The sequence below is a fragment of the Apteryx mantelli genome, chromosome 7 (genome assembly GCF_036417845.1).
Source record: "Apteryx mantelli isolate bAptMan1 chromosome 7, bAptMan1.hap1, whole genome shotgun sequence".
NCBI classification, from domain to species: Eukaryota; Metazoa; Chordata; class Aves; order Apterygiformes; family Apterygidae; genus Apteryx; species Apteryx mantelli.
The window spans coordinates 10957333-10973532 of record NC_089984.1 but is presented as its reverse complement, the minus strand read 5'-3'; the positions used below and the strand labels follow the sequence as shown (position 1 = coordinate 10973532).

The window sequence follows — 16200 nt, the reverse complement described above, 5'->3', positions numbered from 1 at the left end:
CAGATTTGTAGCTGAAGCACTATAGAAAAAGCTTTTTTTCAGCTCATAAAACGCATACCTTCAGCAATGCCACAAGCCATAACTTGACTTGGCTGTGTTCAGTTTTGTAACTATGGTGAACACACACAGACACACAGAGAGAAAAACCCTAAGCCTTATTTTGCTCTTTCAGTATATAAGCAAGTTTAGAACATGATGCTAATATTAAAGCGTTAATAATTACTTGAAAGAAACAAATATCAGTATGGAAAAAATTATTTTAGAGTATTCATGCTATATAAGCTGTCAAGTGTTGAAAAACTCTCTAGTTTTAAAATACCTATGATATCTTACTCTAAACACCTTCCCTTTCCCTCTTCAAATGTAACAGTTGGGTTGGGGGAAGAAGTAAATCTTTCTCAGAAAGAAGAAAGGACATAGGAGAGACTCAATAAACCAGATTTAAGTCCACTTACACAAATTGAAAGGGAGGCACTCGCTCCCATATTAGACTGCAGGAGAATATCAGTATTTCAGTTGTGCTGCTCAGAGGATACAGTCATCTTTCTTCTCATTACAGCTCCATGCAGTCCACGCAAAGTTAACTGCAGCCATGGGGGCTGTTATTCTGTAATTAACTTATCATAGTACAATTGCTAAGTAACCTCTTAAACAGTAGTTTCTGTGGAAGGTAGAAATCAACTGCTAGTAGAAGTGGATTTCTCGTAGCAAATATTTCCCTCCGAATCATACTGCAAAAGCTCACAGACAAGTTACCATCAAGAGATGTTTCCATGGTACCTAACACACACACAACGGCACAGCTTCCTGTAAGTTCACAGACCGCATGTTTGATATTTAATTCTGAGTGTTTTTGTTTTTATAATGCAGGTTGGCAAATAATCAGTTTACCTGCTGTTCATTCTGTCTGCTTACAGCAATAACTAAATATTTTGAGGTGGTCCACAGTGTATGCACATTATAGATACACATTTATATAACACCTGCACAATCATTTTGATAGACATATGAGCAAAGATCCATGTAGCCTTTGAAATATGGGGATGCAGAGGCTGTTAAGCCTAGCATCTTGTGTTATAATCCTCATAGAAATAAAGCATGTCCTCTGAAGTAAGCCACAACAAAACAGGCAACATTGTAGTTAAATGTAATTGGAGGAGATTCTTAACACAAATATAACAGATTTTTCTCATATGGTATATACCAAACAAAAATAACAAAATGCAAAGACAAAAAAATACAGGAGTCAAGTAAGACCCCATTGGCGGGGTACCGGAAAGGTAGAAGTTACTCTGTCAACACACTGGGCTGTTGTTTTACAACACTCACAGAGATGATTCCCTCTTCCTCAGTAGGAATACTATTTGAAAAATCTCGGTGATTTTTAGCCCACTTACCTCTCTGCAAGATGCTGTGATGAGGTTTGGAAATGCTACGATTCCAGATTTTCTTGCCTACCTGGGGTGAGAAGAGAGTACACACAGATGAGGACCTTTCTTTCACATTAAGGCACTCCAACATCCCCTTACCTCTACCCCCATCTGCAGGAAGGACACGGTTAAATCCCTAGAGAGTAGAGTTCAGGTTTTGACAAAAATTCCTCACTGCCATCTCCCAGTGCTCCAAATCTGGGGTTTCCAGCCCTCTGCAAACATCTCTACTCCACTGTGCAGCAGAAGAGAGTTGCTGATTAAGCAGGTCTCACAGGCTTTTAATCCCTTTTCCATGGGGCACGCACCATTCCTGCAGGATGGCTGGCTTTCCCCAGTCCATTTTGGCCAGCGGTGTTATCCTGGATTTTGGCAGTGACTGCCGGCACCAGCACAGGAGAGACGGGGAGGCACCACAGCGCAACACAAGGACAGGCCAGGACACAGCCAAAATTAGAGCCTCGCTCTCAGCGGCAGCAAGCTGAGTTGCTTCTACCAAGGTTTGCCCTATTTCCTGCTGTTCAAAGCATCTCGGTATTTTCTATTAGGATATTAAGGACACACAAACGTTTTAGCTCAGTATGACTAAAATTTTAACAGCCAGCAGCAGTGGGGACAAGTAAGCAGCTGCTCTGCAGAGAGGACACACTAGGGCTGGGTACTGCGATCCGGAGATAAGAGCCAGAGGAGCGTAGCTTCCCTGCTTCCCGGTCTGTCAGGCCCTGTAGGGCCGGGGCAGGCAGGAGAGGCCCATCCCGCACGGTGCTTGCCACCACCATCCCCCCCTCCTGCTCGCGGGGACCGGGCTCACATGAAGCACTCCACAACCAGGCTGAATTAAACGCTGGAATTAACAGACTTCAGCATCTGAGCTTTCCTTCAGTGCCAAGGAAGCAAGAGCCAAAGGGGGACTAACAGGCCGACCAGGCTGCACACCAGCGGGTGGAGGGAAGGCCCAGCCCGGCCCTACCACTGCCTCCCAGAGCCCCGCGACGCCGCGCGGCTCTCGCCCGGCTCCCTCCTGCCCCTCACACCCCAGCCTGGCTGCTCCCCCAGCCACGCTGCCCGCAGCCTCCCGCCCCGGCCAGCCTGCAGCCGCACAACCCGCTCTCCCCGCCACGCGCTCAGCCCCCCAGGCTGAGCTGGGGGCCACAGACCCCCTTCTCCAGCCACCCAGCCTCCCCCCAAGACAGAGAGAGACAAGAGGCCGCGTGGCTACCTGCTAGCTTCCCCACAGCAGCCCTTCCTCCGGCCAGGAGCAGCCTCAGCCTTGTCACTGCAGACGAGCTTCACCTGGGCCCAGCCACCTCAGCTGGGGCTCGTTGAGGGGCCACGGCCCTGCCCCCTCGAGGACTGCCACACTCCCAAACTTACCCCCGATTCCCAGGCATACATGCGCGCCTTGGGGCACGCTGTTCTCCTTCTAGCTCCAACATGCAGGGGGTTGTCGTAACTTTGCGTCCTTGCTAGCATAGGAGTGTGGTCCAAATACCTCAGATTACTAACCCCAGGGCTGCACTGACCCAAAGTGCCTCTGGGATAGCAGCAGCTGACCTCAGCGCTCTCCGTCTGCACCTTGTGGCCTGGACGCGGGGATAGAAGCAACCGACGTTGCTGGTAAAGAGCCAGGACCGCTGGCTAACTTGCACCCTGTAAACACACAGCCGGCTGCGCTGGTTCACAGCTAGCCAGTTCAAAGCTATGTTTATGCGTTTTCAGTACAAGAGACTCTCAGGGCTGCTCATGGCACTTCTCATGCAGACCCAGAGCCATTCCTGTAACACGGCAACTCTGCCACTTCCTCACGCACTTGTCAGCTGGCAAATGACTATCTGATTTGCACAGATGGAGGAATTTACTGTTTGGCTGGAGACATCTCCACCCTCCTCTGCTGGGGATCTTCGGTACATTGTTTGCCTCTCAAGCAGGGTGACAGTGCTCTGGCTCTCATGCATGCCTGGCAGCAGGGCAATCTGTCATAAGGGTTCCTGCCGGATCACCCAAGTCCTCGGCTGTGAGGGGATACAGGCTGGCAGGCTCTGCTGAAGCCAACGTTGCCAAGTCACCCTGAAACCAAGCTGTACACGCAGCCAGCTGCCAATGGAGGGGCAGTTTTCTCCTGCCTCTGAAGGAGTCCTAGATCACCCTTCCCTCCCCCCTCCACAGTCGTGGAGTTTGTCCTGTGGCTGTCAGCCAAAGGAGATAGTGTGTGCTGCTAGGATTGTACAGCCACTCCTTGAGCAGGACAGTGCTGGTGATCACAAAAGGATGAGACTGGAGAAACTGTAAATTTGCGACCAGTGATCATAGTGAGAGTTTTCACTTACCCACATGCAGACTGGATCAATGCCCTATCAAGATGAGATGCGTTCTCTGTTGGATGCAAGAACTGACTGGTTCTGAGAACGAAGAGTTTCTGGACCCACAATACGTAATGCCAGGCTCACTTTGGTCTTGAGGGCTGCAAAGGACCCAGGTCCTAGGAGAGCTGCTCTGTAGTAGTGAACACAACATAATTAGGTTTAACAGTGTAGCGGGAAAGAGCAGGCTGAATAAATCCAGCACACAAATGTTCAGCCTCAAGAGAACAAACTATGTAAATACGCAGTGAAAGCTAAAAAAAGCCAACAAAATGTATTGGTCCTCCCATACCCCACGATCTGAGTGCACTTCTCTGTCATACACTATGGTTGTCCAGTTCTTATATCTGAGAAGATATATGTGGCATTTTGGTATGTGACAACCTATCTCCACTGCATGCGAATCCTCTGCCCCACCACTGCTCTCCACCAACAAGACATAGTGCTTTCCTACCCTCCATGCCCTCACATACTTTACTGCTGCATTTTCAAGGCAGCTATGAGCAGGAGCAGCTTCCCCACCTTTGCCGGGTCCCTTTGGGACAGACAAAAGTACAGTGCATTCAGAGCCACCAGTGTCCTGCTGACTGTGTCAGTAGGCTGGCGATACTTCATGCTCTGCAGAGATAACATCTCACAAAAGGCCTGTGCAAAAAAAAAAAGCTGTCTCAAACTCTTCACTCCCCACTCCTCCACCCCACAGAATGTTCCACCTCTCCTCTTAGGAGATTTCACAGGAATCATCCTTTTCTGAAATGTCACTCTGCCCTGCTTCAGCTAAATGTGCTAACTGTAAGCAAATACCTTTTAAAGCAATAAATACCCTGCCCAAACAGCAAGTACAATTTTCTTCTATTAGATCATCACAGCAGTAACAGTGCAAAGACGACAGTAACTACGAAGTGTCACTGTTCATTAGCCGCTCAATCTCTACTGCTCCTCTAATCGCAATTATTGAGAATTCGTTTTCAAGACCTACCTGTTGTCTGCAAAAACAAAATTCAAAGAGGATGATTTAAAATGAAAAGACACTTCCGTTCCCCAGAAAGCCTGCAACAGCTAGAGGGCACACGAGGCTTGTCAGAGATGTAATACCGCAAACTTCACTTCAGAGGGAGCAAGGAGACCTAAGCCCTTGACAGAATTTCCTTTTGCACAAAATAACACTTTTTAGAGGGGTGATTTTTCCTTGCACTGCTGTTGTACGAAGAGCAGAAGCCCACAAGCAGCACGAATTAAACATATAACTGCATATACCAAGTAACCACGTAAACCCTTTCTGCTCAGTCTTTACAACCACTGGATCAAGGCAATGTCAGCAGGATTTCAGCTGTATGAATATGATGCGTGGTACTTTGGGCAGCCATCCTGACTTCAAGGAGCATGTGTAAATTAAAAACAAAATTTTTCATCCCCTAATACTCTGCAGCCCAGGGATAAGCTTGTGAGAAAAGACAGTGTCCTGGCCTGGGTGGTTTGAGGAGACTGGGGGATTATTAGGGGTTGCTTTTGTACTCTTTTCAGTGGGGTGGCTGCTTTTGAGGCTTGCTGCCTTGAAAAGGAAGACAGAGAGAGAATAAACATGAAAGGAGAATAGTTTAGTCGTCTTCCTTAGAAAACAAGTATTTTTACAGAAGCTTTCGAAATGCCAAGATCACTGCGGGGGGGGGGAGGGGGCACAGGTAGCTGTGGCAAATCAGCCATCGGCAGCAGCAAAAAACAATGGTAGCAAGAAAAATAATTAGCCCAGGCTTTACGGTTTATTTTGGAGTTTTCCTTCAAAACTGCAAGCAGTTTGTTCTGCTAAGCTAGCAATCTGTGTCTCGGCTTCGAGAGTCTCAAAGCCTCCAGCCAAATAGGAAAGAAAGCCCTTTCTGGGGGCGAGAGCAGCAGCAGCCAGAGCGCGTGCCCTGCGAGGAGGCCGCGGCGGGGATGCAGCGCGGCAGTCCTGCAGTGCCGCTTCCCCTGCAATGGCCCACATCCAGCTGGAGAGACTGTTGCGGCTCTGGATTAGCAGTAAGCACTGGGGAAAGCAGCGGGCCTCCGCAGGGCACCGCTGATCTCAGACGAAGAGTAGCTTGCAAACTGCAGGCTTTAAGCACTGGAAGCTCAGGATCAGAGCAGAAGGACGGGGTTCAGAAATAAAAACATGAAGTTTGACCTGAAGCAAAGAAATTCCATCCAACTGTAACTGTAAGCCAGCCCTTCCAAGACATAATCCTTATTATCTAGTGACAATTTCAATATCAGCTTTACACAGATATGTGGGCATATAATGCCTATTAAAAATCAATACTACCTGTTTTCTCATTTCAAGCACTGTCCACCTATGAATGTTGTGTTTCAGCCACACTGCTTGTTCTTTGGTATCTGAAATTATCTTAAATTTGTGATGCCCTGATTTTATTTTTTGATGCCTTGATATTTTTAGTGTTTGGGTCTTTTTTTCTTCTTTTTTTTTCTTTCTTTTTTTTTTTTAAGTGTATAACAGCAGAGAATAAAAATCCTTTCAGTGCATCAGGTCAGAGAATCCTATAAACACAAATTAATCAGCTTTTGAAAACACCACAAAATCTATCCCATCTATAGTAAACACTCCAGACCCTCTGTGATTGCTCTGCAGGAGATGCTGAATTATGCTGTTGATACGTGAAGGTTATGAACTGACCATGTTTTACCCAAAACACTGGATGTGACCAGTTCACATAATCAACCCTTAGGACATTTCAGCTGCTTTAAAAATCTTTTCTTTCTGTATTTCAAAACAAACACCAGGCTGCTGGAGGAGAAGACCACAAGGTAGCACCCCACAGGAACTCACAGCCTGTGAGTTCAGGCCGATCAGCACATGCAGATGGGCCCACCGGTGAGCACCACTCCGCTCCGAAGCCCAGGGCGCACGCTCTCTCTTGGGCAACCCACAGCTGGGGCCTGGAGACAGCACAGGGCAGGGAGTGCAGGACACAGTGTACGGGAGCTGAGGGAGGTAGAGAGGGCCTTGTGAGACAAGAGAGCATAAGAAGCTGAAGTTGCAGCCAGGGATATAGGAATTGAGCACACTGTTCTGCTGTACCCAGAACTATTTTGAAAAGCACAGCTCATTTTGGGTGGGGAGCTCAGAGACAAGTCACTGGCATAAGAACGAATACTATTGCTCTAACTTTGCAATTAAAGGAAGCATTTCATATGGCTTTAAGAAAAAAAAAGGCACATAAAACACCATGACAAGCACATGAAACCCATGCCAAGTGAGTGTGTGCTGACCTCTTATACTTCAGAGCTGACAGCTTCAAAAAGTAACAGTGGAAACACTGAAAGGCCCTAGTGATTTGTTTGAACAGAGAGAAAAGAGAAAAAATACATAAGTCTACCCCTTGGCTCTAAATGCTCAAAACTGTCCAGTTCAGGAATGTATTTTTTCCTTTCTCTCCGTGATCTTTTGGGACTAGCACGATCATTTGCTAAATGCATTATGATGCAATAGTTGCACCATCTCAGGCTTCCAAACTTTTGTGTCCCTTCTCCCAGTAAAAGTATCCCTGAATTATCATGAAAAACATTCAGGGCCGAATTCACACAGATGAGTTTCCATCAGACAAATCTGTCTTACTGGCTTTCAAAGCAGGTTTTTCTTGTGACCCTGGACACCTATCACTTTTATATTTTATTCCAGTCCATTGTGAACTGCTTTAAACTGAAACCTGAGTAAATTCTGAACAATCACACCTTTTAAAGGTAAGTATTTGGAGCTGGTGGAGAAACTATAGTGAGTCTCTCAAACAAAAGGAAAAACTAGAAACACGAGCTACAACCAAGTAAGAAATACAGATGGGGAAAAATAGCATCTGGCATTAGGTAATCATTGGCAAGAAATGAAGCATGAAAAAAATGTATTTCTATTTTAATCTCTACTGTATCAGTATAGAATACATTTTCACACATCTTTGCCATTAAAAGGTATAGTACAGCCTTAAAGGTTGGTTGCCACATACCTCCATCACAACATCCTGGCTACCAAGCACACCTACTCACCAAACTAGATTATCAGAAAGTAAGAGTCACTGCCCAAGAAAGCAGCTCTCCCTTGCTCCCACATGCATGCTTTTCACTGTGCTTATGGAAAGAGTACATAGGCCACACTCCTTCCTCCCAAGCAAGCTCTTGCCGGCTGCCAACAATGTCCCCTCTACCGCCGTTTTATTCCTGACTGCTGCTGAGCAGCTAAGTCTCAGTATGCGACTGCCCGGGCACAAAGACAGGTATGCCTACACGGCCAGGACTGGGCAAGCACAAGTGAACTCTGCCTCCCTTCTCCATCAGCCAGGCATGAGCCAGCAAAGGCCCAGCTACACTAATTCACTGCTGTGCCTGAGCAAACACATCCTGAGTCACAGCAAGGCTATTTGTTACCGCACTACATTAATGCACCTGGCAAGCTTGGAGTTGCTTCCCTGTATCTGCATCCATCTCTGGCAATGGATGTGTTGGTGTCCTATGTGGCTCCTGAGCAGAGACTGCCTATTTCCAGGCAGCTGCATTACAGGCATGTGGAGAACCGTCCAATGAAACAGTGGAGTATCTGAGGAGGGCTTGCTTGCTTGCTTTTCTCCAGCATCTATTTTCTTTTAAAGGCTTTAGAAAAGTCACAAAAGGTAATCTTTAAATGCATGCTTCTTTAGCAACTTTGCAGAACTACAACTAACAGGCAAGAGAGAGGTCAATAACTGTAAATACTCTTCACCACTTAGAGGGAAATGTCATGAAGGTAAGTTGGAGCCTGTCTCTGCTTCCTGTTTTGAATTTCATTTTCTTCCTCTAATCTCCACCTGATACCTAAACCTCTGAATTTTCTTGATGCTATTCCAAGGAAAACAAAGTCAGCATTCAAAATTCAGTATTACTTTATTAGCTAAAGGCACTACCTTGCCGTTGCTGCTCAAAGAACAGGAACATCAGCAAAAACAGCTGTGAGCTGAAAACTGTTGTAATGCAACAAGTAAAGCCCTTTTTCAGGCCTTACAAGTTATTCAAAAGCCATTTCAATCTATATCATGATGTTCAAAATGCAGGTGAATGAGACTGATAACTGAACTCTCTATTCAGGGGATTAATAGGGTGAAAGTGAATCCCAGAGTCTGACAAATGATAAATTTGAGAGCAATAATACATCCAAATCATTGGAGCTATAATTGTACACGTTAAAGGATCTATATGGTAAAACTGAGCACAGAGGCAAGGTGTATTCTGCATCTAGAGTCTGACCTTATTTTAGCTTGTCTTTGAGTGTATACAGTATTTCTTACTGGCAAAGAACCAGAGAGAAATACACCATGGGAAGAAAAATCATCCACCCTTCCCAGAATCTTATCCCTGCCAGAAAGGCAAATATTCAGTCTGCTTCTTGGTGCAGTTCACATAGAAAAAGGAAGTGACTGGACCATGGGTTTGGGCTGAGAAGCTGTATTTGAGACAGAAGAGAATTTATCCTTCTTCCCATGTAAAATTTCCTTGCCATTTGGTGGTGGTTGCATCATCTCTCTTTCTTCATTCTGAAAGAGAGAGATCACAAAAATCCTGCATTTGCTTCTCTTAAGCAATATCTCTTCCAGTTCAAAGTGGGTGCCAGGTTACAGCGCTCAGGAAAGCTCAGATTTGCTTCGGAAATTCTTGACTCCGACTATAAAACAAGACAGAATCACATAGTCTATATTCTGGGCATGTAGACTTCCAGAGGACTATAACACATTTGAAGCATGAACTATCAGGATTATCTACTGAACAAGACACTCTAGAGAGAGCTTCATCTGAAAAAAGCTTGGAACATTGATTTCACCTTCCTTTTGGCAGTTGTGGTAGAGAAGTTTCACACCCAATAACAAAAAGCAATTGTTTTGTTGTCTCTTGACAACAGGCTAGAAGTTAATATTTATATACATTGCAATTGCACTGGAATACAGAAAATGACTCCAAAAACATTTGGCCTCTGCTGCAGATATTGTCTTATATGGTTAAGGGCATCTGGATTATCTATTATCAGATGGAACTGTTAAGGTGCTACAATAGTTAACAAAAATGACTGAAATGATTGACTGCCAGTTACTGAACATGCACTTAACTGTAATCAGATAAAAATAAACTAAATATAATTTGCCTTCAGTTTGGCTGATCCTGGGTTTATTTCTTCAAGGAACAGAAGGCTGAAAAACAAAAACCAAAGCAAAACAAAATTTTCATAGTCATGTGTTGTTCCCTATCTGCTCATTTTCATTGGAGATTTGAATTGGTGAGTTAGTTTTAACAGAAACTACAGTTTCCACTCCAGTTCCTGCAGCCCCCATTATTCTCACGGGAAGACAGACCTACACAAACCAACCCACAGGGTTCTTGTCTCAGTGCACCACTGAAGCTCCATCCACAAGCTGGTCCCTGGCTTGTGACAGCTTCCCAGGGCTGATGAGAAACTCAGCTTCCAATTTCAGCTCTAGACTACTCACGGGTTACAAAATCTCTAGCTGGATCAACTCTTTCTGGCACTGTACGCTGCCATTTTGCATAAATAATACAGTTCCTCTGTACGATATACAATATTACCTCTTTGAAAACATCTTTGAAAAGCTGTAAAGAAACAACATACAGTTAGTCCTTGCCTGCTATCTGCCCCTAGCTTGTGCAGCATCTTTGTGGGAGGAGGGAGAGTGATAAAACAAATGGAGGAATATAAGCAGAAACCCTGGCATCCTCTTGTGCCATGGACATCCCCCCAGCTCATGTAAAAGTCAGGCAGAGGGGAGTTTTTATCCATATTTCTCAAAAGACTTAGCATTTCAATACCTTTAGTTCTTATTGATTCAACATTGTTTCAAATTAGTTGCTCCTATCAACTTCAATATATCTGTCTTCCACAGTCGTGTGATATTGTTCTTGAGCGAAATTGGAGAAAATTCAAGAAGACCCTTCAAAGTGACATCTTCCCTGCAGAGAAACTGAGACGGTAGCAGCAATTCCATTAGACATTCTAATTCTGGGTAAGATGATGAAACACCATTTTCAGTAATTCACCCTGTCATATGCAACTTCAAGTCTCAGATTTCTGAAGAAACAAGGTACATGGTGTGCTCAGCAGGAATTCCGTTTTCCCCATCTCTCCCTCTCCCAGGAGGCTTTTTGGCAGCCAAAATGGTCATCCACACACCCAAAACAGTGACTATTTAATTCTCTTTCATACAATTGAGATTGATTCCCCAGTGCCTGGGGAAATATCAGATTGTCAAGTCCAGTCTCATAAATGTATTTTTTTGTCCCTTATTCCCTGAGATCAACTCCACATAACCCTGCTTTATTTAAAGAAAATATTAATTGAAACATTTTATGTACACTTGCCCTCATGATATTTATTGTAATTCAGGACATGCCAGCAGATTTCAGTTATCCTGGTTTGCGAGGATGGCCCCCTAATTAATGCAAAGCAGGATGACAGCCACTCTGACCCAGGAATGTTTTAATTAAACAGCAAAGTAATTTGATTCCAACAGAATCCATCATGACCTACTGCAACTTGATATACATGTCATGCATCAAATTTTAAAGTTATAACCACAAAAAAGCACATAATGTAGATATCTGTAAATACAGAGTTGGTCAGAGTACTGGCCATTTACAAAACTGGTGGGTAGGTATTCACCTTGTTACTCAGTCATATCTCCTAGTCATTGCTTTTAATGACAGAAAACATGTTTACATTTTAACATAAGCTGTGACTCCAGGAAAGTTGGATGATTTTCAGCTTGCCATGAGAAAACCAGGGGGGAAAAAAAACCCACTAATTTGAACTAAAAGAAAATATTTTTGTAAGTTTAACTATGACCTTGTAAGAATAAACTTGGAGCCAAAGGCAGCTGTGAACACTGTAGGCTGCAGCCTCACTACACAGGGGCTACGACCGCAAGGGCAGCTTACAGAGGAATTGCTCCAAAGCTCGTTCCCACCCTTGCGCTGCAGCCTGTCACCGGCTGCTGTGCCAGCAGCTACATGTGAGCCCATACTGTAAAAACAAGCTGATCTGAATTACTAAAAAGAAGCATTTCCAGGGGTTCCCTGAGTGGGTTTACAACATGGCACCCACAAACAATGATGCACTGTTTGGATGCCTTGAACAGGCACTTCCACTGCAGAAAACGTAACTAGAACTATGGTCTGAGTAACTCACTGTACTTTATCCCTCCGTACCGGCACAGGGGCTCAGCAGCAACAGGCAGACGGATGCTCCCTTGAAGACTCCTGAGGTACATGTTCCACGAATGAACATTGCATGTTACTCCTGGTTGCACTCTAAGTGAGGAGACTGGATGGGCAAGCGTGTTAAATCTCATGCTTGAGGCATGCAAGTTTCCTAACTCTCACCTTATGCTAGCTCACAAAACTGCAGCACAAAAGCTGCACCTTATGCAGGAAATCCAGAGAGGGAAAAGCACAGTGATGAGACCTTGGAGCCAAAAGATTTGTCCTATCTTCACTCTTCCTTATCACACGTGCACAAGACTCCTGTTCCTCATTAAACGAAGTTTTGAGCATCTGCAGGCAGAAAAGTTGAGAGATCTGCATTCATACCAGTCATATTTGATTTTAGTTCTATAGCTCTGGCCAAGAAATTCAAAATGTTCCTCATTTTGGACAACTTGGCCTTTATGTTCTGGCAGCATGAAGTTTCAGGTCTAGTAAAATGAATTTGGACAAATGTGATTATTTAGTACCAACAAGAAAGAAACAAGCAAGCAAATACCCCACAAATCAAAAAAAGGTAGCTAAAGCTGACCCAATAGTTTTGTTCCAACAAAATATGGACACAAAAAATAAAAATAACATGAGAGGCTATTGCACAAAACGTTAGGCCCTACAATGAGGGCATAAAAGAAAGGGGTCAAGCCTTCTCAGCAGAGTTATGACAGCGACAACAAGTCAGAAATAGACAGCTATTTATAGAAACTTTAAATCGCCAGCTCTTTTAATTCATGCACCAAAATCCTTATATGATATAGCACAGTATAAAATGAACTTCTGAGTATCTGCTTCTGAGAACTGTTCAACTGTTTAAAAGCATCATTGTTTAAAAGTAGATGTGTCTGTCTTAAAAAAAAAAACATAAAAAGGAATATAGAATTTGGTAAGTAGAGAACATAATGACATGTCTCTAAAGACTACTTCTGGTAAGAAGAACGAGAAGTATTCAATTTGGCTCTTCGGCATAATTATTCGAGTCTAGAGCAAAATATTACTGAAATAGTCTTTTCAGCCTGAGGAATTTATTTCATACTAGAAAGAAGTTTTTGCCATTTCCTTTTGCATATCTATACAATATCTATATCATTTATCCTTTGACATTTTTAATCTGACCGGTATCATACTGTCTGACATATTCACCAGACTCGCCCTTCTGAAGAAGCTTGACTAAAATATCTTTCAAATCAAAAATATTAGAATGTCAGTATAATGCTATCCAAACATCTCAACCGATTCATACCGCATAAGAGCTGTAGCCCTTATTTAGCACATTGTTCAATGCCAATATGTGATGCTGTAATCCAGTATCAATTTAATGTAGGCAAAGTAATGACTGTCAAAGCAATACAATCCATTTTTGCAACAAATCATAAAGATCTCAGCAAGGCACAGAAGAGAATCTTTAAATCTAATAAAACTTACTTAGCAGTTTGGTATGTCTTGTGTCTTGGCAACTACTATAGATTTTCTTAGTATCTGCCAATAAGAAAATAAATGTACTATTTTTGACTGACTCCACAGTAACTAATTAGTTTATACAACAACAACAAAAAACCCTTCTTATTCTGCAATATAGTATAAAGAATAATTATCTAAGTATCCCATTTCTTCTGTTCTAGGTCTGTTTGTCAGGGACTATAAAACTCAACAGAGGATGCAGAATTTAATTCTGCAAGGCAGAACTGTATATCCACCTACCTCTACCAGCCTATCAATGTTTATAACCTATGTTTCAAACAAATGAGGCACAGATAATCATACCGTACCTCCCCTGTGCCCTTCCAAAAAACATTTGAATGTATTGGCCAGTTTGAATGAAGTCTGCTAGACAGAAAAAGAGAAAGCTCTCAGATAAGACTTGTATGACTAGAATTTTGAAAAGCAGTGGCTAGGTGGAGGCGAGGCCAAAATTAATGCCCCATTGACAGAAAAGCAGATGAACTTGGTCACTGTATCCTCTTTGCTGGCATCTAACCAATGAATCCCTGCTCACCTCACAGCTACCTGTAACACCCAAATTCTTGCCAACTGTCACAGAGGTCAGACAGGGGCTGCGAAGAAAGGACAGACATGTCAGAAAATCAAGTGTCATTATTTCCCCAGTTCTTGTTTTTTCCAAGTTTTCCAGCTCCAGTATTGTCTACACACTCTGAGTAGCTCACTATTGCCACAGTAACTTTCACAGTTGAACTACTTTCTTCTCCTAGCTGCAAAGTAACTATGACCAGCCAAAGATGGTCATCAAAAGGAATAGAAATTATTTCAACTTGACAAATTTACATAACTCCAAATATCCAAGAACCCCTCGCTGTCAAATAGCTTCCAAATTGTGGGGAATAACACTGAGTTACTGACAAGTTGCAGCATTTATGGCAATCTATTCTTGAAAAGGAATCCCTAAAAACCCAAGAAGCAAAAGCAAGAACTGAAACAGTATGTCCTAGGTCTTGTTTATCAAATGAAGTCAAGACTCATATGGTCACAATGTTGAACCAACTGGTCAGGACTAGGAGTCCTTATACATATTGACTGCAATGGCAAGATAAAATTCCACAACAGCCCAGGCTCTCCCCTCACTAACGAGTGAGGTTATATCAGGAAACTATCACAGATCACTAGTCATATTTCCAAACATATCAAGCTGCCTAAAAATAGACTCCATTTCCACTGCAAAGTGTGCTATACACTGCCCAATCATTAACATTAATTCTAGCTGGATTTTTTCAGACTGACAAGTAAAGTAACATCAGTTTCATATTTAAAATATTGAGAATGTAAAGCTGGTAGGAAGTGAGACACATTAAAAGATATTCATCTGAATGCACACACATCCTGATTACGTACAGTATACCACTGCAGTTTCTTTAAGATGTGTAACACACATGGCACTACTTTCATATGCACACAGTGAACACTGATTTCAGCTGCCATACAGCATATATAACCAGCACAAATCCACATCAGATATCCAGGACACCAGTTTGAAACTGGAGATATATGCATAAATTGAACGCCCTACTTAAGATTTTTTTCCACACACATGGGGTAAGCAATTCAGGGAAAAAAAAACACACAATAGTTATACCCAGCTGGAAAATGGAGGAGAAAAACAAAGAGCCAAACTAACTGCATCTTTATTTTTGTCAAACTTTAATACAAACTAAAAGAAGCGAATCCCAGAAAGCCAGCAGAAGCTGTCTGAAGCCAGGCTAGATTTTCCCACCTTGGATCAGAAGAGGGAACATTACTTGCACCTATGTCTGCCCCATTAAGAGGTTCGCAAATGTAGCAACTCTGTGCATAGCCTTTGACAATAAAGGTTGCTCAGTTAAATGCCTGTTTTTTATCTTATGGAGTATTTATGACCCGGAATCACAGTGGACATTTGAGGAATGCAGTGATGCTGAGAACTACTTGGGCATTTGTAGTCAACCATACAGTATCTAACTCCGAAAAGTCAAAGGACTTCCACCTCATACAAGACTTCCCAATGTGCTCCAGTAACCATTAAACCTAGAGCAAAAAGTCAAAGTGCTCAGGACACACAACAGATAGATGGAGTATTTCTGTGATTACTATGCAAGAGCAACCAGACAACTCTGTGGTGTGGGAGCAGCTGCAGAAGCAGCAAGCATTGCTCAGGATATTCAGGGAAGACTCCTATCTCACAAGGAGTTCCCACCAGTCTCTCCAACCCTGGGCCTTGCATTAAACAAAACAAAAAACCCAGCACGTACACAGAGCTGTACTGTAGCTAGAGAGTATCTGGGCAGTGAGTTTCAGGGGCTTTCTCTTTATTTGCCTGCTTGGTGTTTGAGCATTGCAACTCTTTCCATTCAGCTTCACCCTGTGCCTCTTCAGTTATCCCTTCCCTCCTCACCACTTCCTTGCTTGCTTTGCAAATGCCTCTCCTAGCTACGCCCATTCCAAAAAATGACAGAGCCGAGATGACATTGTTATCATATTATTCCTTTTTTTAATCAAATCTACCTTGTTGATATCTCTACTATTAAGCACGAGTTCTTTCCAACAAGTCCAACCTACTAAACTGGAGCTGTGCAGCAACAGAGGCCCCCCACCACTGCCAGCCTGTGGGTGACTTGCAAATGCTTAGGAACACCCACTCGTGGGCT

General features: G+C 43.4%; 1 protein-coding gene across 1 annotated transcript in view; it reads right to left on the bottom strand.

The window, feature by feature from the left end:
- FAM13C (family with sequence similarity 13 member C) overlaps positions 1-485 on the bottom strand; it is a 135661-nt gene extending 135176 nt beyond the window's left edge. Inside the window, exon 1 of the mRNA XM_067299788.1 lies at positions 456-485. Coding sequence (XP_067155889.1) covers positions 456-485 — 30 coding nt within the window. The remainder of the gene's footprint in view (positions 1-455) is intronic.
- Positions 486-16200: the final 15715 nt, after the last annotated feature.